The sequence below is a fragment of the Lepidochelys kempii genome, chromosome 17 (assembly GCF_965140265.1).
Source record: "Lepidochelys kempii isolate rLepKem1 chromosome 17, rLepKem1.hap2, whole genome shotgun sequence".
NCBI classification, from domain to species: domain Eukaryota; kingdom Metazoa; phylum Chordata; order Testudines; family Cheloniidae; genus Lepidochelys; species Lepidochelys kempii.
This window is the reverse complement of record NC_133272.1, coordinates 22,852,723-22,880,203: the sequence shown is the minus strand read 5'-3', so window position 1 is coordinate 22,880,203 and position 27,481 is coordinate 22,852,723. Positions and strand designations below refer to the sequence as shown.

The 27,481-nt window shown below is 46.8% G+C and overlaps 1 protein-coding gene across 1 annotated transcript in view; it reads right to left on the bottom strand.

The window, feature by feature from the left end:
* Positions 1-27,481, bottom strand: part of LOC140899856 (myeloperoxidase-like) — an 83,478-nt gene that overhangs the window by 28,535 nt on the left and 27,462 nt on the right. Inside the window, exons 4-8 of the mRNA XM_073316024.1 lie at positions 24,372-24,547; positions 22,031-22,154; positions 12,910-13,039; positions 10,190-10,393; positions 7,512-7,827 (exon numbers count right to left, since the gene is read on the bottom strand). Of these exons, the coding sequence (XP_073172125.1) occupies positions 7,512-7,827; positions 10,190-10,393; positions 12,910-13,039; positions 22,031-22,154; positions 24,372-24,547 (950 nt within the window). The remainder of the gene's footprint in view (positions 1-7,511; positions 7,828-10,189; positions 10,394-12,909; positions 13,040-22,030; positions 22,155-24,371; positions 24,548-27,481) is intronic.

Sequence of the window (27,481 nt, the reverse complement as noted above, 5' to 3'; positions counted from 1 at the left end):
GAACACATCACAATATGCTCTATTCAAACTGAATACTTTCAGGGAAGTTCTATGTGCTGTGTTATGCAGGAGGTCAGACTCTAGATGATGACAGTGTTTCAATTGTTCTAAATGAAGTAAAAATCTAAAATGAACCAAACTGTACCATGGAATCTCTATGCATAGTAATTCCACGCTTGAATAATAAGAGTATAGCAGTAGGGATATACTACTGACCACCTGACCAGGATAGTGATGATGATTGTGAAATGCTCAGGGAGATTAGAGAGGCTATTAAAATAAAAAACTCAATAATAATGGGGGATTTCAACTATCCCCATATTGACTGGGTACATATCACCTCATGACGGGATGCAGAGATAAAGTTTCTTGACATCTTAAATGACTGCTTCTTGGAGCAGCTAGACCTGGAACCCACAAGAGAAGAGTCAATTCTTGATTTATTCCTAAGTGGAGCACAGGATCAGGTCCAAGACATGCATATAGCTGGACTGCTTGGTAATAGTGACCATAATATAATTAAATTTAACATCCCTGTGGTGGGGAAAACACCACAGTGGCCCAACACTGTAGAATTTAATTCAGAAAGGGGAACTACACAAAAATGAGTAGGTTAGTTAAATAGAAATTAAAAGGTACAGCGCCACAAGTGAAATCCCTGCAACCTGCATGGAAACTTTTTAAAGACACCATAATAGAGGCTCAACTTAAATGTATACCCCAAATTAAAAAACATAGTAAGAGAAGCAAAAAAGAGCCACCGTGGCTAATCAACAAAGTAAAAGAAGCAGTGAGAGGCAAAAAGGCATCCTCTTAAAAAGTGGAAGTTAAATCCTAGTGAGGAAAATAGAAAGGAGCATAAACTCTGGCAAGTGTCGTTTAAAAATATAATTTGGAAGGACAAAAAAGAATGTGAAGAACAGCTAGCTAAAGACTCAAAAAGTAACAGCAAGTACATCAGAAGCAGGAAGCCTGCTAAACAACCAGTGGGGCCACTGGACGATCAACATGCTAAGGAGCACTCAAGGATGATAAGGTCATTGCGGAGAAACTCAATGAATTCTTTGCATCAGTCTTCATGGTTCAGGAGGTGAGGGAGATTCCCAAACATGAGCCATTCCTTTTAAGTGACAAATCTGAGGAACTGTCCCAGATTGAGGTGTCATTAGAAGAGGAACAAATTGGTTAACTAAACAGTAATAAGTCACCAGGACCAGATGATATTCACCCAAGAGTTCTGAAGGAACTCAAATGTGAAATTGCAGGACTACTAACTGTAGTCTGTAACCTGTCATTAAAATCAGCTTCTATATCAAATGACTGGAGGATAGCTAATGTGACGCCAATTTTTAAAAAGAACAAAATTGTCAGACACATAGATGAACATAATTTGTTGGGGAAGAGTCAACATGGTTTTTGTAAAGGGAAATCATGACTCACCAATCTACTAGAATTCTTTCAGGGGGTCAACAAGCATGTGGACAAGGGGGATCCAGTGGATATAGTGTATTTAGATTTTCAGAAAGCCTTGACAAGATCCCTCACCAAAGGCTATTAAGCAAAGTAAGCAGTCATGGGATAAGAGGGAAGGTCCTCTCATGGATTGGTAACTGGTTAAAAGATAGGAAGCAAAGGGTATGGATAAATTATCAGTTTTCAGAATGAAGAGACATAAATAGTGGTGTACCCCAGGGGTATGTACTGGGACCAGTCCTATTCAACATATTCATAAATGATCTGAAAAAAGGGGTAAACAGTGAGGTGGCAAAATTTGCAGATGATACCAAACTACTCAAGATAGTTAAGTCCCAGGCAGACTGTAAAAAGCTACAAAAGGATTCTCTGAAAATATCCACTCAATGTGCAGCGGCAGTCAAAAAAGACAACAGAATGTTGGGCATCATTAAGAAAGGGATAGATTATGTGATACAGCATGGCCAGAGGGCAGCAGGATAGTGTTAGAAGGGAGCCTTATTCCCTGTAGAGGGAAGAGAGGTTGCTATAGAAGCCAATTAAAGCACCGGAAGCCAATTAAAGCACCTGAAACCAGTCACCTGATAAAAAACCCCTGCTTCAATCAGACAGGAGGAGGGGTTGAAGCAGAGTGGTTTGGTGCTGGAGCAGAGAGCAGTTTGGAGGGAAGCAAAGGAGAGTTTGGAGAAGTGCTGAGGTGGGCTAAGAAGACCAAGACCCTAGGGGGGACTGAGTCATCTATCTGCCGCCCCGACCGGGAACACCAAGAAGTCTGCTGCTTGCCAGGAGCTAGGATTCAGGATGTGATGGAGAGACTAACAAGAGTCATCAAGTCCTCAGATCATTACCCCTTCCTGCTTCTCCACATGGGCACCAATGATACTGCCAAGAATGACCTTGAGCGGATCACTGCAGACTACGTGGCTCTGGGAAGAAGGATAAAGGAGATTGAGGTGCAAGTGGTCTACTCGTCCATCCTCCCCGTGGAAGGAAAAGGCCTGGGTAGGGAGCATCGAATCGTGGAAGTCAATGAATGGCTATGCAGGTGGTGTCGGAGAGAAGGCTTTGGATTCTTTAATCATGGGATGGTGTTCCAAGAAGGAGGAGTGCTAGGCAGAGACGGGCTCCACCTAACAAAGAGAGGGAAGAGCATCTTCACAAGCAGGCTGGCTAACCTAGTGAGGAGGGCTTTAAACTAGGTTCACCGGGAGAAGGAGACCAAAGCCCTGAGGTAAGTGGGGAAGTGGGATACCGGGAGGAAGCACGAGCAGGAGCGCATGAGAGGGGAGGGCTCCTGCCTCATACTGAGAAAAAGGGATGATCAGCGAGTTATCTCATGTGCCTATACAAAAATGCAAGAAGCCTGGGAAACAAGCAGGGAGAACTGGAAGTCCTGGCACAGTCAAGGAATTATGATGTGATTGGAATAAAAGAGACTTGGTGGGATAACTCACATGACTGGAGTACTGTCATGGATGGGTATAAACTGTTCAGGAAGGACAGGCAGGGCAGAAAAGGTGGGGGGGTTGCATTGTATGTAAGGGAGCAGTATGACTGCTCAGAGCTCCGGTATGAAACTGCAGAAAAACCTGAGAGTCTCTGGATTAAGTTTAGAAGTGTGAGCAACAAGGGTGATGTCGTGGTGGGAGTCTGCTATAGACCACCAGAGACCAGGGGGATGAGGTGGACAAGGCTTTCTTTCAGCAACTCACGGAAGTTACTAGATCGCATGCCCTGGTTCTCATGGGAGACTTCAATCACCCTGATATCTGCTGGGAGAGCAATACAGCGGTGCACAGACAATCCAGGAAGTTTTTGGAAAGTGTAGGGGACAATTTCCTGGTGCAATTGCTGGAGGAACCAACTAGGGGAGGAGCTCTTCCTGACCTGCTGCTCACAAACCGGGAAGAATTAGTAGGGGAAGCAAAAGTGAATGGGAACCTGGGAGGCAGGGACCATGAGATGGTTGAGTTCAGGATCCTGACACAGGGAAGAAAGGAGAGGAGCAGAATACAGACCCTGGACTTCAGATAAGCAGACTTTCTCTCCCTCCGGGAATGGATGGGCAGGATCCCCTGGGAGAATAACATGAGGGGGAAAGGAGTCCAGGAGAGCTGGCTGTATTTTAAAGAATCCTTATTGAGGTTACAGGGACAAACCATCTCAATGTGTAGAAAGAATAGTAAATATGGCAGGCAACCAGCTTGGCTTAACAGTGAAATCCTTGCTGATCTTAAACACAAAAAAGAAACTTACAAGTGGAAGATTTGGACAAATGACCAGGGAAGAGTATAAAAATATTGCTCAGGCATTCAGGAGTGAAATCAGGAAGGCCAAATCACACCTGAAGTTGAAGCTAGCAAGCGATGTTAAGAGAAACAAGAAGGGTTTCTTCAGGTATGTTAGCAACAAGAAGAAAGTCAAGGAATGTGTGGGCCCCTTACTGAATGAGGGAGGCAACCTAGTGACAGAGAATGTGGAAAAAGCTAATGTACTCAATGCTTTCTTTGCCTCTGTCTTCACGAACAAGGTCAGCTCCCAGACTACTGCACTGGGCAGCACAGTATGGGGAGGAGGTGACCTGCCCTCTGTTGAGAAAGAAGCGTTTCGGGACTATTTAGAAAAGCTGGACGAGCACAAGTCCAAGGGGCTGGATGCGCTGCATCCAAGAGTGCTAAAGGAGTTGGCGGATGTGATTGCAGAGCCATTGGCCATTATCTTTGAAAACTCATGGCAATCGGGGGAAGTCCCGGACGACTGGAAAAAGGCTAATGTAGTGCCCATCTTTAAAAAAGGGAAGAAGGAAGATCCTGGGAACTACAGGCCAGTCAGCTTCACCTCAGTCCCTGGAAAAATCATGGAGCAGGTCCTCAAGGAAACAATTCTGAAGCACTTAGAGGAGAGGAAAGTGATCAGGAACAGTCAGCATGGATTCACCAAGGGCAAGTCATGCCTGACTAATCTAATTGCCTTCTATGACGAGATAACTGGCTCTGTGGATGAGAAGAAAGCAGTGGACGTATTGTTCCTTGACTTTAGCAAAGCTTTTGACACTGTCTCCCACAGTATTCTTGCCAGCAAGTTAAAGAAGTATGGGCTAGATGAATGGACTATAAGGTGGATAGAAAGTTGGCTAGCTTGTTGGGCTCAATGGGTAGTGATCAACGGCTCCATGTCTAGTGGGCAGTCCGTGTCAAGTGGAGTGCCCCAAGGGTCAGTCCTGGGGCCGGTTTTGTTCAATATCTTCATGAATGATCTGGAGGATGGTGTGGATTGCACCCTCAGCAAGTTTGCAGATGACACTAAACTGGGAGGAGAGGTAGATATGCTGGAGTGTAGGGATAGGATCCAGAGGGACCTAGACAAATTAGATGATTGAGCCAAAAGAAATCTGATGAGGTTCAACAAGGACAAGTGCAGAGTCCTGCACTTAGGACGGAAGAATCCAATGCACCGCTAGAGACTAGGGACCGAGTGGCTAGGCAGCAGTTCTGCAGAAAAGGATCAAGGGGTTACAGTGGATGAGAAGCTGGATATGAGTCAACAGTGTGCCCTTGTTGCCAAGAAGGCCAATGGCATTTTGGGATTTATAAGTAGGGGCATTGCCAGCAGATTGAGGGACGTGATCGTTCCTCTCTATTCGACATTGGTGAGGCCTCATCTGGAGTACTGTATCCAGTTTTGGGCCCCACCCTACAAGAAGGATGTGGAAAAACTGGAAAATGTCCAGCGGTGGGCAACAAAAATGATTAGGGGACTGGAACACATGACTTATGAGGAGAGGCTGAGGGAACTGGGATTGTTTAGTCTGCGGAAGAGAAGAATGGGGGTGGATTTGATAGCTGCTTTCAACTACGTGAAAGGGGGTTCCAAAGAGGATGGCTCTAGACTGTTCTCAGTGGTAGCAGATGACAGAACAAGGAGTACTGGTCTCAAGTTGCAGTGGGGGAGGTTTAGATTGGATATTAGGAAAAACTTTTTCACTAGGAGGGTGGTGAAACACTGGAATGTGTTACCTAGGGAGGTGGTGGAATCTCCTTCCTTAGAGGTTTTTAAGGTCAGGCTTGGCAAAGCCCTGGCTGGGATGATTTAGTTGGGGATTGGTCCTGCTTTGAGCAGGGGGTTGGACTAGATGACCTCCTGAGGTCCCTTCGAACCCTGATATTCTATAATTCTATGATTCTATGAAAGGGACACCTGGTTTGTGCAGAGGGAGGGCAGCAAGCCCCACAAGCTGAAGGGCAGGAGAGGGAAGTAGCCCAGGGGAAGGAACTGCTAGTTCAAGCAGTTTACCGCTATCCCTAGGGCCCCTGGGCTGGGACCCAGAGTAGAGGGCGGGCCTCTCTCTACTCCCCTCCTCTAGGACACTAGTGGGGCAGTTAATACCCCAGTTCAGGGGCAAGAAGCGGTGCCCTGAACGTCCCCCAAGAAGAGAAAGCGCGAGACCCATCATAGCAGTGCCGGCAATTTGCCACACGAATAAGACAGAAAATATCATATTGCCTCTATATAAATCCCTGGTACGCCCACATCTTGAATACTGCATGCATATGTAGCCGCCCCTTCTCAAAAAAGATATATTGGAATTAGAAAGGTTCAGAAAAGAGCAACAAAAATTATTAGGGGTATGGAACGGCTGCCATATCAGGAGAGATTAATAAGACTGGGACTTTTCAGCTTGGAAAAAAGACGAATAAGGGGGGATATGATTGAGGTCTATAAAATCATGACGGTGTAGAAAAAGTAATTAAGGAAGTGTTATTTACTCCTTCTGATAACAGAAGAACTAGGGGTCACCAAATGAAATTAATAGGCAGCAGATTTAAAATAAACGAAAGGAAGTATTTTTTCACACAATGCACAGTCAACCTGTGGAACTCCTTGCCAGAGGATGTTGTGAAGTCCAAGACTATAAGAGGATTAAAAAAAGAACTAGATAAATTCATGGAGGATAGGTCCTTCAATGGCTATTAGCCAGGATGTGCAGGGATGGTGTCCCTAGCCTCTGTTTGCCAGAAGGTGGAAATGGCAACAGGGGATGGATCACTTGATGATTACCTGTTCTGTTCATTCCCTCTGGGACACCTGGTGTTGGCCACTGTTGGAAGACAAGATACTGGGCTAGATGGACCTTTGGTTTGACCCAGTATGGCCATTCTTAAAGCAGATATGCAGCCTTGAAGCTCCAAGGTGATCTCTTCTTCCCTCTAATCCTTCAGCTGAGGGATAGGTACCTTTGCCTACCGCCATAGATTCTAACCTCACTTCTCCTATTAACCGGCATTAATAATTTTATGCACTTCATAATTCTTACTACTAAAGAAGGACTCAGGTGTCAGACTTCCCCTTTCACAGAAGAAGGAACAGAGGTTTCATAACATCATCCTCACAGAGCTGGGAACAGAACCCAGGTTTCTCATCCACTCGAGTCTCATCCTCTTAGCCACATTACTTCTTAGAAAGAATTTGCCAAACCTATGAGCATGAGTAAAGTAGACTGTTTCTGCATATCTAGTTCATTGTTTTAGAATAAAATGGCTTACTATTGCTTCCACATAGTGCAGTCGCTCTTCCATGTCACTGGTACTAGTCTATGCTGAAGTACAAAAGGTTCTAGACCCTAGAACAAACCCTGCTGTTGATGATGCGCAAGAAGAGGTGTCACAGTTGTTTTGTTTGTCTGTTGAAAAAAACAAACTAGGAAATTACAAAAACTGATTGAAAAACTCAAAAATTTTCTTGGGAAAATGACCGTTCGAAATTTTTTCACGAAAAAATGATGAGTTCTCTGTGGGGATTTTTCTTTTGACTAGAACTTTTCATTTAGTTTTGTAATGACAATTTAAAATGAAAATAATGTTTTTGGCTTAAAACATTTCCATTTTCAGTTTTGTCATTTTCATGGTTCCCCCCATTTTTTCTTACACAATACTTTTACACAATAGTTTCTGATGTCTCATTATGTTTGTCTCAGGGACTGCTAAGTTTCTCTGCAGCTCACTTCAGAAAATTAATTGTTCTCCAGGCACATGACTTACCTGCTTTAAAACAGGGGATATTCATGATCTTGTTTGTGAATAAACAGAGGCTTTGGGATTTGTTCTCAAAGGGCAGTAATCCCAACCCTGCATCCGTAAAGTTCTGGTTCAGCGCCATCAAACCAAGCTGGTTTGTCTGATTCCTAAGACTCTTAGCTAAAGGTACTTCACTGCCATACACCATGCTGGCATCCAGAAATGAGGTGATTGCATTGATCTGCTCTCGCACAAATGTTCTGGCATTGCACACTGGAGCTGTACGGACAAATGGCATACAAGTATTTGGATCCTTAATTCGTGGATCATGAGGGGGAATCTGTAGAAAACAAAAGAGAATTACTCCCAATTTAAAGTGTCGAGGTGTTAATAAAGTTTGGATTTTTTAAAAAGATATTCCCTAGTTCAAACGGAATTATTCTAGGGAAGATCTATGGCCTATGTTATATAGGAGGTCAGACTAGATGATCACAATACCCCCTGGCCTTAGAATATATGAATCTACAAATGTTCCAAATGCATTATCTATTCTTATTATGTATGAAAATAGCAACAGGGGAATTCACAGATTAGACCAGACCAATGGTACATCTAATCTAATGTCCTGTCTCTGACAGTGTTCAATAGCAGATGATTCAGAGCAAGGTGCCATGAACCCTGCAGTAGGCAGTCATAAAATAATCTGCCCCCATGAAGGTCACATTCTAATCCCTAACAGTAAAAGATCAGTTTAAAATCTGAAGTAGGATTTTTAGAACCTTGTCAAACATTTTATTAGCATTAACTATTCTAAATCTGGATGCTCTTGTTATGCATATCCCTCTTTGTATCTTGCTACATTCATCATCTAGTATCAGTAAGTTCCAAAGTCTATTGATTTATATACTTATATTTTTTTCTGTCATTTTCTCCATCCCATTCTTTATGCATCATAACATCATGTTTCCTTTTTTGACCACAGCTGCATATGGAGCAGAGGTTTTCATTGAAATGTCCACAGTGATGCCCGAGTTCTTTTCCTGATTTATAAAAATATTACATACAACCCTACTCTCAAACAACCCAATTAAACAAAAAACCCAACTATGGTTAAAGAATATTATTTAGATCACAAAGTCAAGCACTCAAAAGTTAGGAAATTACAAATTTTATGGCTGCTCTTAACTCTGCTTTTGTGTGTCCATTCTGTGCACTAAACGAATCCTAGAAAAAATAGTATTTTATCACATAATAAAAGACTGTAGCATGATCACTATGTGCCAGCGGACAGAGTAAAGGCTGCATGGACAACCTGAATTCTGGTATTTTTAAACTTTGGATTGCTTGACTTTGCAGTCTAAATAGTGTTCCTTTAATGTAGTTTTTGTGCAAGTAATTCCCTGTCTTCTTTGGCTTGGGGAAGGTGGTGGGTGCAGCATCCCAGTCTGTCTCTCCCCACAATACCCTTTTTCAGCTGATAGACATTCGCAGTACGGTGGCTACTGTTTCTTTGGCAGCAGTGTGGGCCCCGCCTTCGAATGTGCTGTTCAGTTAGTTTTTCAGCAGGCTACCAACATGTTTCTGAAGAATGAAAGTGAGAGAGGGGAAATGGCCATTTTTTCAACTATTTGTTGTATCTCAGGAAAACGTGAACAGAATTACACAGGGCAATGAACGGGCACTTCTCTGGCTCCAGGGCTTTCGCTGTGCCAAATTTCAAAAGCCAGCTGCAAACAGTGGAGCTAGTAGATCATCCCAGAAAAGCTTGCAAGAGTATTTTATGATGGAATTGTGATGGGGTGTACATGCCCCATACTGGGGAACCAAGGGTTAATGAGTAGCCCAGAAGGCCCAGGCCAGCTGCACCTGCGGGGCCTGCTCACAATGGAGGCAGAGCTCAAAAGGGAGCAGCCCAGTTGTGTCAGAGTAGATAAAGCCAGGGAGCAGTTCTACGTAGTTAGCTCCTACAGGAGCTCCCACCACTTGGACCAGACCCATCCCCTGAGCTGCTGGAGGGCCCTGGGGAGACCGGGAGCAGTGGGCTGCGATTGATGGAGAAGAATCTTTGGATCGCTGCCAGGGAGAAACCTTATTCGGTGAGTCCATAAGCAGACTCTGCTGTGACTTTGGAAGGGCAGAGGCTGGGGTAGGAAGTGACCCAGGGAGCAGGCTTGGGGGGGTCTGCCCCAGGCTGTGTATCTGACCTGCCAGTCACAGGGCCTCCGATGGAGCAGGGAGGGCCCAGGTTCCCCTACCTCACACCCCGCAGACTCTCGCCACTGGCCTGTCGTGACTGCAGAATCTTCCCACTAGGCTGTACTGCCAGGTTTGGACACCAATCCCCATGGACAAGAATGTGCTAGGCAACCTAAATATAGAGGTTACTACCATAGGTGTTGGAACTAGGGGTGCTGCTTCATGAACTGGCTTGAAATGGATTCCGTTATATACAGGCTTTACAGTTTGGTTTAATGGCTTTCAGCACCCCACTATATAAAATGTTCCAGAACCCCTGCTTACTACCAGCTCCCCTTGTAATATACAGTGTGCTAGGTGCTTTAGGCTCTTTGAAGAATTCACATCTTTGATCTCTCTATTTTTTCACCATAAAGTTTTTCTGACTTTTTTTAAAGACTATTCTAGTCTTAGAGTCCAGGGGCTGCTCCTGCAAGGGAGGAAAAGACTCAAGGCTGTAGTTGTACCTTAATTGGGAAGCAAGGTGGCTCAAAGGTGCAACTGGTCTCACAATGAACTTCTTTATTGTTGATTTTTGTAGTAGTGAAAGGGGCTAAGTCCAAATCGTGATCAACCCACTGACCCCACTGCATGAAGATGAGAGAGCGCTCCTGGTCTTCAGTGACATTCTCATTGGCTGTGTGAATTATTTCATTTGACACTTTTCGAACCTGCACAGAATCAAAACAAAACCATTTATGATTGAGACACAGTGAACGTTTAGCTCCATAGGGGAAGTGCTGTAACTTTAGGGGTAGCCTGCTACAGACCTCAGGAAAGTATCAGACACAACACTTTGTTATGCTGAAAGTCAATTTCTGAACATCAGTGATGAAGTTCAATGAACTGCCAATGACGCAGCCTTCATCGCCCACTGGAATCTTTAAAGAAGCAGCTTTGTGCTTTCTCCCTTGCTGCCATTCAGCAACTGGGAGAAGCTCCCTGTAAAACACCTGCAAAGCCACTTCACTGTCCTCCGTCAAAACCCCTCTTCAAACTCTCCTTTGCCATCATGCCTACAAAAAACTAGGTAGTGTTTAGGCAGCTGGTGAGCCGAGACCCTATCCATCATGCTGCCCTGTGATGTTGCATTGTGCTCCCCATCTGTCTGTCCGTGTCCACCTTTTGCCTCGTCTTATATTTAGATTGGAAGATGTTTGTTCTGTTTGCACAGTGCCTAGCACAATGGGGTTCTGACTGATGACTGGGGTCCTAGGCACAACCACAGTACACCATGATGGTGAGGAGGAAGAGGAGGAAAGCGTTACAGTCTGGTTTTACTCTGAACAGTGACTCTTAAAATGGAACTTCCTTACTCAACCAATCTGCTCCCTGCATGTATTCAGTCACGTGTGTTGACGCCAGACTGAGATCATCACCCCCCATCTGCACATGAAAGACACCCTTTGTGAACAGATCTCTCCCCTCTGTGAGGAAGGGAAGCGCTTCTGCCATTGTGGTACTGTGGATGCTCTCCCCTCGACTTCTCCACAGAGCTGAGGGTCAGAGCAGTGGGAGAGAGTGCAAGCTGGATGACCCAGAAGGAGTGGGAGTGCTGGGTTCATTCTGGCCATAGGCACCGACTCCATGGGTGCTCCAATCAGCTCCCCCCACTTCCCCTCAGTGCCTCCCATTCACCAGAAGCCTGGATCAACTCTTCCTCCTCCCTCCCAGCACCTCCCGCACTCCACGATCAGCTATTTCATGGCTTACAGGAGACCCTGGGGTGGGGGGAGTGGGGACAGGGCACACTCAGGGGATGGGCTGGAACTGGGCAGGAAGAGGTGGGACAGGAGTAGAGTGGGGGCAGGAAGAGGTGGGGTGGGGTCAGGGCCTCGGGTGGAGCAGAGTGGTGGGTTGAGCACCACTGGGGCGTGAAAGAAGCTGGCGACTGTGATTCTGGCATTCCCTCACGTTTGAGGGCTCAACTTTGCAACCTTCTTTTAACAATATTTTCTGGTATAGAGTTTCCTAGAATTTAAAGACCCTGAAGAAACACAATTCCATCATGTGCAGCTGTAGTAACCCAGGAGCTTGGGTTAGCAGCAGGGTTTGAACATAGATCTCTTATTCTTCAGCTGAAGGAGTTGCTCCTTTAGCTTAGAGCGGTAGTAGGCTATTGTCCTCTGTGTGTATGCAGTGTTGTTGTAGCCGTGTCAGTCCCAGGCTATGAGAGACAAGGTGGGTGAGGGAATGTCTTTTATTAGACCGTCAGTTGGTGAGTGAGACAAGCTTTCAAGCTACACAGAGTCCTTCCTCAGGTCCTCTATGTGGACGGACTTCTGGACTGGGCATGACACACATGTTGCCAGTAGGTTATTTGCTTGACAGAAGTAGAATGTCAGGGAGTCTGAAGGGTTTGAACCCAGGATCTCTGAGTATGAAAGCAAGAACATAAACTGTTTGAATGAGAGAATGAGAATGCTTGCTAGTGATGCAATGCATTGACACCGTTCTCAGGCCTCAATGGGTCTCAAAGCACCTTAGGAAGGTGGAGATGCAGGAGTTACTACACCTTACAGACACCAATGCCCGGGGCACAGAACTGGCATATCCATTTGGGGTGAAATTCACCCCATGCAGAATGCAAGCCCAGGTGCTGACTCTGTGGATGCTCCAGGGCTGGAGCACCCTCCAGAAAAAAACAGTGGGTGCTCAGCACTCATTCATGGCGGCTCCTCCCCCACCCCCCAGCACCTCCCATCCCCTACAACCAACTCTTCAACGGCATGCAGGAGGTGCTGGGGGGAGGGAGCAGAGTGAGGGTGGGGAGCTCAGGGGAGGGGCGGAAGGGGCGGGAAGAGACAGGATGGGGCCTTGGGGGAAGGGGTGGACTTGGGATGGGGCCTGGGGAAAAGCTGGGGTTGAGCAACCCCCGGAAAACGTTGATCCAATGAGCGCTTTCTTCTCCACAGGAGGGTAACAGGAATGCTATTCGGTGGGCATGAATTCCCTGCACATGCAGCACCTGCCAAGGTATGAGGTGTGTGGAGTGCTCGAAGCAACACAGCCCAGCACAAGACACATGTACTGCTTAAGCCTCACTTGTGCCCTCAGAATAGACTTAAATGGGGCAGTAGCCTGGCCTGGGCCTCTGCCCAGGGAGCACTTCCCCCAGCCATGGACAGGTCTGAAATATGGGAGTCATTGATTACACAAGGAATCAAACGACCTCACAGGCTCGTACCAGTGGGAGCGGAAATCCATTGTAAAGTTTTCCTTCAGTTAACCCTCTGGGAAGAGACACTCCATCCTCATACTCCGCCGGGAGCCATCGGGCATATCCGTGATTGGAAGCTCCAAAATAAGAATGCTTCCTGGAACATTGGGAAGAAAACAAACAAGTAAACTATTTCAGAAAGGACACGCCCTGCAGAGAAGCAGAATTTCTTTTTCTCCCGGGAACCTAAGTTGAATTGCTCGAACGATAGAAAGGAATCGTTTTCGGGTTCAGAGGCAACAGCTATATTGTGGACAGACAACCCTCTGAGGCAAAGGCTCAAAGTCTCTTAGCGCAGGCTGTGGTTAATACTGAGGTAAAAGGACGAATCCTCATGTTGTTGTTATACTCACATTTGTAATTCAGAATTTAAACCTAAGCTACTTATATGGTCTCCATCACGGCAGTATGAGTGCCTCACAACCCTCAATATACCTGTGCTCACAACGAGAGCTAATCCAAAAACAGGAATCCATTCCCATGGAAAAATGTGTGTTTTTAGAAACGTTTTCATCCCAAGCCAAGACAAAATATCAAAAACATTATTTTTTTCAAGGGAAGGGATTTAAAGAAACTTTCTCTTTTGGGAGAGCCGAAAGGCAATTTTTTGGCTTTCTGGCTGCCTGTGAAATTGACAAGAGCCTTCCAGCCTTGCTGCAGGTGAGGCAAAGAGCCCCTATGCCAGTGGTAGGCAACCTGCGGCCCACAGGCCACATGCGGACCATCAGGGTAATCCGCTGGCAGGCCACCAGACAGTTTGTTTACATTTGCATGGCTGCTCACAGCTCCCAGTGGCCACGGTTTGCCATTCCTGGCCAATAGGAGCTGCGGGAAGCAGCAGCCAGCACGTTCCTGCAGCTCCAATTGGCCGGGAACAGCAAACCACAGCCACTGGGAGCTGCAGGCGGCCATACAAATGTAAACAAACTGTCTGGTGGCCTGCCAGTGGATTACCTTGATGGGCCATGTCAAGGTTCCTCCCCCACTCTGAACTCTAGGGTACAGATGTGGGGACTTGCATGAAAACCTCCGAAGCTTACTTTCACCAGATTAGGTTAAAACTTCTCCAAGGTACATATTAATTTTATCCTTTGTCCCTGGATCTCCACTGCCACCACCAAACTCTAACTGAGTTTACTGGGAAACGTAGTTTGGACACATCTTTCCCCCCAAAATCCTCCCAACCCTTGCACCCCACTTCCTGGGGAAGGTTTGGTAAAAATCTGCACCAATTTGCATAGGTGACCACAGACCCAAACCCTTGGATCTTAGAACAATGAAAAAGCATGCAGTTTTCTAACAAGAAGACTTTTAATAGAAGTAAAGAAATCACCTCTGTAAAATCAGGATGGTAGATACCTTACAGGGTAATTAGATTCAAAACATAGAGAATCCCTCTAGGCAAAACCTTAAGTTACAAAAAGGACACACAGACAGGAATAGTCATTCTATTCAGCACAGTTCTTTTCTCAGCCATTTAAAGAAATCATAATCTAACACGTACCTAGCTAGATTACTTACTAAAGTTCTAAGACTCCATTCCTGTTCTATCCCGGCAAAAGCAGCATACAAACAGACACAGACCCCTTGTTTCTCTCCCTCCTCCCAGCTTTTGAAAGTATCTTGTCTCCTCATTGGTCATTTTGGTCAGGTGCCAGCGAGGTTACCTTTAGCTTCTTAACCCTTTACAGGTGAGAGGAGTTTTCCTCTGGCCAGGAGGGATTTTAAAGGGGTTTACCCTTCCCTTTATATTTATGACAGGCCACATGCAGCCCATGGGCCACAGGTTGCCCACCACTGCCCTATGCTCTTCCTGCTCACCTCCCCCACAGCTCTAGAAGCCAGAGGTTTAGAGCACCCAACAGGATTTAGGTGCCCCACTGGACACCTATCTGCATAATTAGGCACCTAAATCCTTTGAAAATCTGGACCCTAACTCCCACTGAAATCATGTAATACACCTAAAGTGAACATGTCACCATTAACCGTGTACCTGAAAGGACCATAGATTGGTGTATTTTTACAATACACCAAACTGCAGGCACTTCTTTTTTGTGTCAAGGTCATTAATGAAAATATTGAATAAGCTCGTTCCCAAGGCTGATCCTTGAGGAACTCCACTGGCAACCTCCCTCCAGACTTATAGTTTCCCTTTCAGCACAACCCATTCATAGAATCATAGAATATCAGGGTTGGAAGGGACCCCAGAAGGTCATCTAGTCCAACCCCCTGCTCAAAGCAGGACCAATTCCCAGTTAAATCATCCCAGCCAGGGCTTTGTCAAGCCTGACCTTAAAAACCTCTAAGGAAGGAGATTCTACCACCTCCCTAGGTAATGCATTCCAGTGTTTCACCACCCTCTTAGGGAAAAGTTTTTCCTAATATCCAATCTAAACCTCCCCCACTGCAACTTGAGACCATTACTCCTCGTTCTGTCATCTGCTACCATTGAGAACAGTCTAGAGCCATTCTCTTTGGAACCCCCTTTCAGGTAGTTGAAAGCAGCTATCAAATCCCCCCTCATTCTTCTCTTCTGCAGGCTAAACAATCCCAGCTCCCTCAGCCTCTCCTCATAAGTCATGTGTTCCAGACCCCTAATCATTTTTGTTGCCCTTCGCTGGACTCTCTCCAATTTATCCACATCCTTCTTGAAGTGTGGGGCCCAAAACTGGACACAGTACTCCAGATGAGGCCTCACCAATGTCGAACAGAGGGGAACGATCACGTCCCTCGATCTGCTGGCAATGCCCCTACTTATACATCCCAAAATGCCATTGGCCTTCTTGGCAACAAGGGCACACTGCTGACTCATATCCAGCTTCTCGTCCACTGTCACCCCTAGGTCCTTTTCCGCAGAACTGCTGCCTAGCCATTCGGTCCCTAGTCTGTAGCTGTGCATTGGGTTCTTCCGTCCTAAGTGCAGGACCCTGCACTTATCCTTATTGAACCTCAACAGATTCCTTTTGGCCCAATCTTCCAATTGGTCTAGGTCCTTCTGTATCCTATCCCTCCCCTCCAGCGTATCTACCACTCCTCCCAGTTTAGTATCATCCGCAAATTTGCTGAGAGTGCAATCCACACCATCCTCCAGATCATTTATGAAGATATTGAATAAAACCGGCCCTAGGACCGACCCTTGGGGCACTCCACTTGATACCGGCTGCCAACTAGACATGGAGCCATTGATCACTACCCGTTGAGCCCGACAATCTAGCCAGCTTTCTACCCACCTTATAGTGCATTCATCCAGCCCATACTTCCTTAACTTGCTGACAAGAATACTATGGGTGACCGTGTCAAAAGCTTTGCTAAAGTCAAGAAACAATACATCCACTGCTTTCCCTTCATCCACAGAACCAGTAAGCTCATCATAAAAGGCGATTAGATTAGTCAGGCATGACCTTCCCTTGGTGAATCCATGCTGGCTGTTCCTGATCACTTTCCTCTCATGCAAGTGCTTCGGGATTGATTCTTTGAGGACCTGCTCCATGATTTTTCCAGGGACTGAGGTGAGGCTGACTGGCCTGTAGTTCCCAGGATCTTCCTTCTTCCCTTTTTTAAAGATTGGCTCTACATTAGCCTTTTTTCAGTCATCCGGGACTTCCCCGGTTTGCCACGAGTTTTCAAAGATAATGGCCAGTGGCTCTGCAATCACAGCCGCCAATTCCTTCAGCACTCTCGGATGCAACTCGTCCGGCCCCATGGACTTGTGCACGTCCAGCTTTTCTAAATAGTCCCTAACCACCTCTATCTCCAGAGAGGGCTGGCCATCTCTTCTGCATTTTGTGATGCCCAGCGCAGCAGTCTGGGAGCTGACCTTGTTAGTGAAAACAGAGGCAAAAAAAGCATTGAGTACATTAGCTTTTTCCACATCCTCTGTCACTAGGTTGCCTCCCTCATTCAGTAAGGGGCCCACACATTCCTTGGCTTTCTTCTTGTTGCCAACATACCTGAAGAAACCCTTCTTGTTACTCTTGACATCTCTGGCTAGCTGCAGCTCCAGGTGCGATTTGGCCCTCCCGATAACATTCCTACATGCCCGAGCAATATTTTTATACTCTTCCCTGGTCATATGTCCAACTTTCCACTTCTTGTAAGCTTCTTTTTTATGTTTAAGATCCGCTAGGATTTCACCATTAAGCCAAGCTGGTCGCCTGCCATATTTACTATTCTTTCGACTCATCGGGATGGTTTGTCCCTGTAACCTCAACAGGGATTCCTTGAAATACAGCCAGCTCTCCTGGACTCCTTTCCCCTTCAAGTTAGTCCCCCAGGGGATCCTGGCCATCCGTTCCCTGAGGGAGTCGAAGTCTGCTTTCCTGAAGTCCAGGGTCCGTATCCTGCTGCTTACCTTTCTTCCCTGCGTCAGGATCCTGAACTCAACCAACTCATGGTCACTGCCTCCCAGATTCCCATCCACTTTTGCTTCCCCCACTAATTCTACCCAGTTTGTGAGCAGCAGGTCAAGAAAAGCGCCCCCCCCCTAGTTGGCTCCTCTAGCACTTGCGCCAGAAAATTGTCCCCTACGCTTTCCAAAAACTTCCTGGATTGTCTATGCACCGCTGTATTGCTCTCCCAGCAGATATCAGGAAAATTAAAGTCACCCATGAGAATCAGGGCATGCGATCTAGTAGCTTCCATGAGCTGCCGGAAGAAAGCCTCATCCACCTCATCCCCCTGGTCCGGTGGTCTATAGCAGACTCCCACCACTACATCACTCTTGTTGCACACACTTCTAAACTTAATCCAGAGACACTCAGGTTTTTCTGCAGTTTCGTACCGGAGCTCTGAGCAGTCATACTGCTCCCTTACATACAGTGCTACTCCCCCACCTTTTCTGCCCTGCCTGTCCTTCCTGAACAGTTTATAACCATCCATGACAGTACTCCAGTCATGTGAGTTATCCCACCAAGTCTCTGTTATTCCGATCACGTCATAGTTCCTTGACATCACCAGGACCTCCAGTTCTCCCTGCTTGTTTCCAAGGCTTTGTGCATTTGTATATAAGCACTTGAGATAACCTGTTGATCGCCCCTCATTGCCAGTATGAGGCAGGAGCCCTCCCCTCACAGACATTCCTGCCTGTGCTTCCTCCCGGTATCCCGCTTTCCCACTTACCTCAGGGCTTTGGTCTCCTTCCCCCGGTGAACCTAGTTTAAAGCCCTCCTCACTAGGTTAGCCAGCCTGCTGGCAAAGATGCTCTTCCCTCTCTTCGTAAGATGGAGCCCGTCTCTGCCCAGCACTCCTCCTTCATGGAACACCATCCCATGGTCAAAGAAACCAAAGCCTTCTCTCCGACACCACCTGCGTAGCCATTCGTTGACTTCCACGGTTCGACGCTCCCTACCTAGGCCTTTTCCTTCCACGGGGAGGATGGACGAGAACACCACTTGCGCCTCCAACTCCTTTATCCTTCTTCCTAGAGCCACATAGTCCGCAGTGATCCGCTCAAGGTCATTCTTGGCAGTATCATTGGTGCCCACGTGGAGAAGCAGGAAGGGGTAGCGATCTGAGGGCTTGATGAGTCTCGGCAGTCTCTCCGTCACATCGTGAATCTTAGCCCCTGGCAAGCAGCAGACTTCTCAGTTTTCCCAGTCAGGGCGGCAGATAGATGACTCATTGTCATCTCCCTTTCAGCCAGTTCCTTACCCACCTCTCAATTCCTGTACCAATCCCCATCTTCTCTATGTCAAAAACAGACTCCAACGAGAGACTGCTGAATTGGTATTAATTTGCAATATGAATACAATTAACTTAGGCTTGAATAGAGACTTGGAGTGGATGGGTCATTACACAAAGTAAAACTCTTTCCCCTTTTTTATTCCCTCCCATCCCCCACCGTTCCTCAGACGTTCTTGTCAACTGCTGGAAATGGCCCACCTTGGTTATCCCTACAAAAGGTTCCCCCGCCGCCCCGCTCTCCTGCTGGTAATAGCTCACCTTAAGTGATCACTCTCGTTACAGTGTGTATGGTAACACCCATTGTTTCACATTTTCTATGTATATAAATCTCCCCACTGTAATTTCCACTGAATGCATCCAATGAAGTGAGCTGTAGCTCACGAAAGCTTATGCTCAAATAAATTTGTTAGTCTCTAAGGTGCCACAAGTCCTCCTTTTCTTTTTGTGAATACAGACTAACACAGCTGCTACTCTGAAATCTATGTTAATAGTTTCCCATGTGGTACTGTGTCTAATATTTTACTGAAGTCCAGATAAATTAGATCTACTGCATTTCCCTTATGAAAGAAATCATCCATTTTATCAAAGAGAGATTTCAGATTAGTCTGACATGATCTGCCTTTGTTTGCAGTGTTGTAGCCATGTGGGTCCAATAAAATATATTACCAGTTTATGTATGGAGGATCTGTAACCTGCTTGTATCATCTGTCAGGGTGAGACACTGATTCAAATCCTGCTTAGTTTTTAGAAATTAGACTGCAAATTTATTTTTCTTTCTTAAGTAACCAACTCTGATCTCTATGCCTGCTACTTATAATCACTTAAAATCTATTTTTGTACTTAATAAATGTGTTTATATTTTACCTAAAACAATGTGTTTTGGTTGAAGTGCTTGGGAGGGATAGCTCAGTGGTTTGAGCATTGGCCTGCTAAACCCAAGATTGTGAGTTCAATCCTTGAGGGAGCCATTTAGGGGGTTCTGGGGCAAAATTGGGGATTGGTCCTGCTTTGAACAGGGGGTTGGACTAGATGACCTCCTGAGGTCCCTTCCAACCCTGATATTCTATGAATCTATGAATCTATGAAATCTCAGCCACAGGTGCCGACTTTCCAAAGGGCCAGGGGGTGCCCAAGCCCCGCCTCTGCCCCAGGCCCCGCTCCCATTCCACCTCTTCCCCCAAGGCCCCACCCCTGCTCCACCCACACCCTGCCTCTTCCCACCCAGTTCCGCCACCCCCCCCCAAGCGCACCGTGTCCTCACTCCTCCTACACCTTCCCAGCTTCCTGCATATTGTGAAACAGCTGATTGCGGTGGACAGGAGGAGTGGGGAAGGAGAGAGAGGTGCTGATCCACGGGGCTGCCAGCAGGTGGGAGACGCTGGTGGGGGAGCTGATAGGGGTGCTGCCGGTGGGTGCTCAGCACCCACCATTTTTCCCCCATGTGTGCTCCAGCCCTGGAGCACCCACAGAGTCAGAGCAGCTCAGTTTACAAAGGCTAGTGTGTATCCATTCCACACTGAGGGAGGGCCAAACTGGATAATGAACTTACACTGGTCAGGCTTCTGACTATTGCAAGATGGAACAGTTCTGGGGTGTAAGACTGGGGAACTGAGAGAAATTGACTGGAGCCTCCCTACAGATGGTTCATGAGTGGCTGGGAGATCATTCATGTAATACAGCTGGATGTGTCCCTGCCTGTGGATGTCTGTGTAAATGTAGTGTCTGTCAGAGGATTCTTGATAGACATCAGCATCACAGTGTGAAAGGGATACCCCAGGTTGGTGGGACAGAGGGCTCAGTGGTCCCACAGTCCCGGTTGCACCCTGGGGCCCCTGTCACACCATGAGTGGGGGGGTTTAAGAACAAGTTGGACAAACCCCTGTCAGGGATGGTCAAGGTTTATTTGGCCCTGCCCCAGCACAGATGGGATGTACTCGATGACCTTTTGAGCTCCCTTCCAGGTCTACATTTCTATGATTTCTTGTATGCTGTCATCTTAGTTTTACAAAAAGAAAAGGGGTACTTGTGGCACCTTAGAGACTAACCAATTTATTAGAGCATAAGCTTTCGTGAGCTACAGCTCACTTCATCAGATGAAGTGAGCTGTAGCTCACGAAAGCTCATGCTCAAATAAATTGGTTAGTCTCTAAGGTGCCACAAGTACCCCTTTTCTTTTTGCGAATACAGACTAACACGGCTGTTACTCTGAAACCTATCTTAGTTTTAGTATCACTTTGAGGTGGTTATTCATCGAGTTATGTGTGGAGCTCTTCCCTACAAGCTTTGCCCTTTGCTTGGAATGCAAAATCCAGATAATTTTTGCACCTTTGACTTAAAGAAATTCCAAACCTCCTTGTGATGGGATTTACAGACCTCACACCATGGTAAAAGGAATGGTGGAACAGTACTGGATCAAGAAAGCCCTGCTCCTCAGCAGCTATCAGGCATTCTTGCTATGGAAGACCTGCTTAAAAGGGAGTTCTGGCAGAGAATCATAGAATATCAGTGTTGGAAGGGACCTCAGCAGATCATCTAGTACAACCCCCTGCTCAAAGCAGGGCCAATCGCCACTTTTTGCCCAGATCCCTAAATGGCCCCCTTGAGGATTGAACTTACAACTCTGGGTTTAGCAGGCCAATGCTCAAACCATTGAGCTATCCCTCCCTCCAGAGGGGCGTGTGCAGGAGACACTGACTACAAGAAGTCAGACAAGCTGCAGCCACTGAGGCAGAGCAATCTACAGGGGAAGGACAGGGACTGGCTGGGATCCCCTTTCCCCTGACTAAGAGGGGACAACTGGATTCCAAGGGTGAGCTAGGAAGCATCCCTGCCCACCCACAGCTGAAGCCCAGAATTACCAACACTGTGGAAGCAGAAGGCTGGGCCATGCCCCAAACTGAAGGGAAACAAGAAGGTAGGAAGTGATACAGGGAAGGCTGATCCAGAATGGCAGTCAGAACCATCCCTCGCCTCTCTCCGTTGGGCCCTGCACTGGGATTCGGTGGAGAGGAAGGGCCCAGATCCCCCTATCCTTCCCTCTTCCCCTGGCCTCCTGAGAGATATCGGAGGATTCCAGGGCCGGGGAGGGGGTGATGAATGGTGGCTTGGCTGCTGGGCCCCAGGGCTGCCTGGAAGACCAGCCTCAAGTCTTGGAGAGACTGTCCACAGTTTGACCAATAGGCCCCTGAGCAAAGCCTGCTACACTCCTCCAGATTAAAATCTCTTTGTTATGTGTTTGTACAGCACCTCTCTTGGATCCCTCCGTGTTAACACAATACAAATAACTACTAATACAATTGTTTCTGCTTGCTGGAATGGTGTTATACCGATAACATTCATGTGTCTATACTGGACACTATATACACTGAAGACCCTCTATTACACATGAAAAAAATCAATGCTTTACCTGTTGTTGCATTCTCCAGTAATGGTCCGGTAAATGCTACTCCTCGGGCACCTAATGGAACGAATCTGATAGTCGCAACCAGTTGCCTTGGAAATAATTTCCTTCTGCTTCCTACTTAGTACATCTGCAAGAGAAGCCAATCAGAGTGATGTCATTTCTGTCATAATTTCTGGAGCAGTCTCCAATAGTTCCATTTCATGGCTCCCTCAGCAGGAAAGCTCTACAAACAAATAGCATCTCATTTTAAAACACTTTCTAGTTTATACCAACAGAGTACACCAGTTTTCCTGCAGAATAAAGGCCCACTTCACATTCAGGAACTCACTCAGTACTTCATGTTCTAGGAATCATATTGTTTGCAACCTTCATCTCTCAGCAGTTTTGGAGCATCTGAAGTGGAGGACAGGTATCAGGACTGATTCAAAAGTGCTAATGACAAAATCCCTACATTTAGTATACCTGCCTGAGTCAAATACTGATGAGATAAAGTTCCTTTTGGGGGGTTTAAAATGTATGGTATTTTCAATGGCTATGGTGACATAATTTGAGGCTAGGTCAAGGGGACTAGGTCAGGACAAAGCAATGGGAGAATTACAGGATGGGGCAGGATGAGAAGGCGAGGCCGGTGTGTTGGGTTATCCCCCGTCCGGAGTGCCACCTGATGTACTGTGGTACCACTGAGCCTGCCAGTTCCACCAGTCTGGGTTCCCTTACTCTGCCCTGCTGAGCCAGGCCCTCAAGCTTCCTCCAGCAACATGCAGGTAAAGCCACACCCAGCTTCAGAAAGACACAGACACTGAGATCAGCTCTGCATGGGAAGACTCAGCTCAGGAATTGCCCGGCACTCACGTGCACACCCCCTCTGGAGTGTAAACCCAACATTGTATTGTCTTGCACTGCACAGAAATCTGTACCGAGTAAGCTCATGAAAATCGCCCCCCGCCCGCAGTGTGAAGGCAGATATGTACAGCTTTTTGCCCCCCAGTTATGGATTGCACAAACTGGTTTAAAGAAAACAAAACAAGTTTATTAACTACAAAGGACAGATTTTAAGGGATTGCTTTGATCTGTTTGCTATCCCTTATAGATTACTGAGCAAATAAAGCCAATACACAAACTAAACTTAATACACTAAAGAAACTGGCTACAAGTAGTAATTTCTCACCCTAAATGTTTTTTAAGCAGGTTTCAGAGATTCTTGAAGACAAACTGCTCTTGCTTGGCATCTTAGAATGCCAGATATTACTTTCACAGACCAGAGACCTTCTAGCCTGGGTCTAGTCTTTTCTTTCCCAATTCAATTGTAGATGTTTTCAGCAGTCACCTTGGACAGGGATTCAGTGAAGAACCAACCCTGATTAACTCATTTCCCTGCCTTAAATAGGATTTACATATGGCAGGAATCCTTCATTTCCCAGTTTGATCCCCACCCTCTTTGTGGAAAAATACTAGCAGTCCAAGATGGAGTCCAGTACCAGGTGACATGCTAACATGACCCTGCCGTGTCAAAGCAGCCATAAATCCTCCAGAAGACTTCCCAGGAAGGTGGGAGATTAGCATCTTCAAAGTCCTATTGTTCTCCCTAATGGCCCATTGGCTAACCAGCCAGACTGATTGCATTTTGTTTGGTGGGCAGTCCCCAGGTGAAAACACTTTTGTATTTGATACGTAGTCCCTATTCCTAACTTCAGATATAGAAATGATACATGTATACAAATAGGATAATCATATTCAGTAAATTATAACCTTTCCAATGATACCTCACATGTCCCATCTTGCATAGAACACATTTTAGTTATGTCATATTCATATCATAAAAATATCTCTATGAAGAATATGGGACATAGGGTCACACCTTCCCCACCTCCCCTTGAGGGTTGGTCACTGACTAATGCAAAGATAATGTGCCTAAAATCCTCTTTAGGTCTTGGTTGTCTAACTTCCCAGTGTTACCAAAAAATTTTGTTATTCACAGATGCTTTTACAAAGTCCTGGGTTTCTTTTTCCAAGTTGCCTGAAAGCCTTTTAGTGTACAGCATTGTTAACACAATGTAGCTATTAATATCTTTTCGAGTGTAGGTGTCTTGGCATTTAGCCACCAATGCCACAAGGTGGGGTGCCTCAGTTTCCCCTTCCACACAGCAGTCTAAGTTTGTTATGCTTTTTTTCTGCTGTGCCAAGCTCTAAGCTTGTTTACAGGTACTAGCTGAGAAGCTAGTTCTTATAGGACTTCCTTGTTACTACTTCTAGCTTGTTCAAACGTGTCTTCCAAAAGTCATGCATGTTACACATTGACAGGTTTCCTGCTAATTAGCCATTTACAGTCTTATGTGCACAATACCTGTGATATTAAACTTTCCTTTCACGATCCGAAGCAGCTTCTTCTTCAGGAGGCTCAGGGTGGTTTCCATGTAATCGGCAGCCCGGATTGCAGACCTGGTTCCTGCCACTGGCTCCTTTAAATGTTTCAGGAAGTCTGAGGGGCTGACATCCATTTCCCCTGTGGTCTCTTTTGCTCTGGAAAAAAAAGGACCCCCAAAGTGGTGCACCAGTCACTGCTGTCCACAGCCCAGCCCTCTAAAATGAGACCTGCACTGGTATGTGGGAACTAAGTCCAGGCCCAAAACAACTGAGGAGCAGAGCTGCAGCAGCCAGCTCCACGCTGACCTTTCCTGCACTCTGACCAGCAGCCTCAGGGTTCCCAGGTCATCGCTGCAAGGGACACACCATTCCAGTCTGTAACCCCTGCTTGGCAAACATTTGCTAATTTCTGTAAACAATTCAACTTTGTGTTATGCTTCTTCTTATACAGAATCATGCTAATTTATATGAAGTGGTTGGGTTTGTGAATTGCCTGCTAGTGTAGTGAAGGCAGTGGATCTCATGAGACCTCTAGATAGCCTTATAGGTAGTGCTGGGGAGGAGCCAGTGGTCATGGTATGTGTAGGTACCAATGAGATAGGGAAAGCTGGGACAGAGATGAATTGGGGGAAGGATGAATTGGGGCTGCGGGGAAGTGGCCCGGGGAACTATAGCAGCAACACAGTTTAGCACGGTGGACGGATGCTATCGATAGGGTCATATATATATATATGCTATCGTTAGGGTCGCTGGGCTGAGACCCATAGTAGAGGGGGCCCAGGTCGCTCCCACCAGCCCCTGGGAAATTGGCATGGACTCTGATACACCCCAGAAGGGGAACTGAACTCTATAAGTGGCCTAGCTGAAGATCTGGGGCCAGAAAGGCCCAGAGAGGCAAAGAGCCTCCAGGGAGGAAGCCCTGGGGCACATGGACCCACGCCAGGGTCAAGACTACTAGAAGAGCAGGGACAATTTCAGAGAGCCCAGAAGGGACTGAGACAGTTAGAACCAGGGTACTGTGATAGGCCTTCTGGATTGATTGAGGAGCGAGCCCAAAGGTCAGGCTGCAGATCGAGGGCTGCAGAGGGCGCTGAAATATACATCCAACAGGGGGCCTAACCCAGAAGGGGGTTGATTTTTATCTCACATACAGACTGTGTGACTCAGCCGGAGGGCTAAGTCACCAAAGATCCACCACAAACAAAGAAAGAGAGAGCAGGGACACGCAGAGACGGGGCATTCATGAGAATTGGAAGCATCCCATTACATATGGTACCAGAAATGGGATATTTGAACTAGCCTTTGCAAGCAAGGGGAGCAAGGAGCTCTTCTAATAAGAGTTCTAGGCCAGCAGCAGCAGAAGCTACAAAGCTCCAGCAAGCTGCCCAGCAGCAGCAACTCCAGGATCACCAATCTCAGGCTTGGCAGGGAGCCCGTCAACCATGACAGTGTCCACTCAGGACCAGCCGTCATAGGTGCCACAAAGGAAAAAGCCATAATGCTCCACCATGGTGCTGCAGGTATTATGGGCAAGTGGGTCAGGCAAAACGGTTTCACCCTGATCCAAGCCATGGTTGTAAGGCCAGCCAAGTTGCCTTGAGGGCCACCTAGACCAGTGAAGGCCAGGCTGACCAAGACACCTGGCCAGGAATGGGGGAGGCCCAGGCTATAGTGAAGGTAGAACAGGGGACCATCATAACTTAGTTTAGTGCTTGGGAGGCTGCCCCAGGGGCAATTTGTTTCCGTTGTGGGAAAATGGGCCACATAAGAAGGTATTTTGCCTTGAGAAAAACTTGAACTCTGGAAAGCAGTACTAGTATTATCATAGACCTAGGCCTCCTGGTAACTGGCAAAACTGGGCTAGACAAGGAAGCGGGACTGGGCCCACACAGTAGAAATGGGAAAGCAGTCTGGGGGGCTTGAACAACTCTTCTGCTGAGGGCAAGACTCAGTCTCCATCCTGAGGAAAGAGAACATGGGGAATCTATCTAATGTGTCACAGGACCAGGGCCTGAAATAACTCTGGTGGAGAAGAGCCCAATGAGAGGCCCTGAGGGATAGCAGGGTTCCCTGACGGGAGGTGTTGGAGACAGAAGGAAATCTATTTCACAAGGCCTGGGAGCTCAGAAAATGACTGATAGCCAGGACTCTTGGTTGGGCACCAGGCACCCCTAAAACCTGCAGAACAAGATAAATGCTGTCTGGCATAAACTAAATAACAGGATGAAGTCTAGTGAGACCCAGATGCAGGGAATGAAATGGACATGTTTTCAAGTGGTGAAAGAGCTGGCCAAACAGCTGGGACAGACCAAGCAGGAGATGGCCAACCTTGAGAAGGTGAAGCTGACACTGGTGGCTGAATGTAGAGTTGGCCAAGGAAAGCAAAGTGTGGCTGCCTAGGGGATGAAACACTGGGTACACAGGGGATGATGGGCAGGAGCCCTGTGAAGGAGGTGAGATGAACCGAGACCTGGAGGAAGAAGTCTCCAGCCTAAAAGACAGACAGACAAGATGTTGGGCATCTGCGTGTTCTGGAAAGGTAATGTTCTGCCTACTATAGAGACTAACGGAAAGTACGGAAATGGAGGTACAGGAGCAGGAGAAAGAAACCCTCTCCTTGAGCAGAACACCGAAGGAAAACCAGCAACAGAAGCTGGATCTAGAATAAAACCAACAAGCCTTAAGGGCCTGTCACAGCAGTACAGTGTAAAGGGAGCTCAGGCTGGTGAGTCAGGCAGGCTCAGTGGTACCCCAGGTCCAGGTGGCACCCTGAAGGAAATCTGTCACATTACCATAAATAGCTCTCCAGGTAGATAGGCCTGAGGGAGAAGATCCTGATCCACTAGGGTGAAAGACTCCCAAATCTCTCCAGGCAGAGAGGCCTAGAAGCAGGACTGAGAAACCAGAGCAAGGGCTACTAAAGCTTCCTGGGTAAGAGAGGCCAAGGAGGGAGAGCCTAGGGGGGCACAGGCAAAGGAACTCTTCAAACAGAAACGTCTGGCTGGGAGAAGACCCTGCTGAACTGAGGCAAAGGACTGGGTAAGCAGAGACATTATCCGCAAGAGCACCACCTCAGTCTTGTCTGAGGGG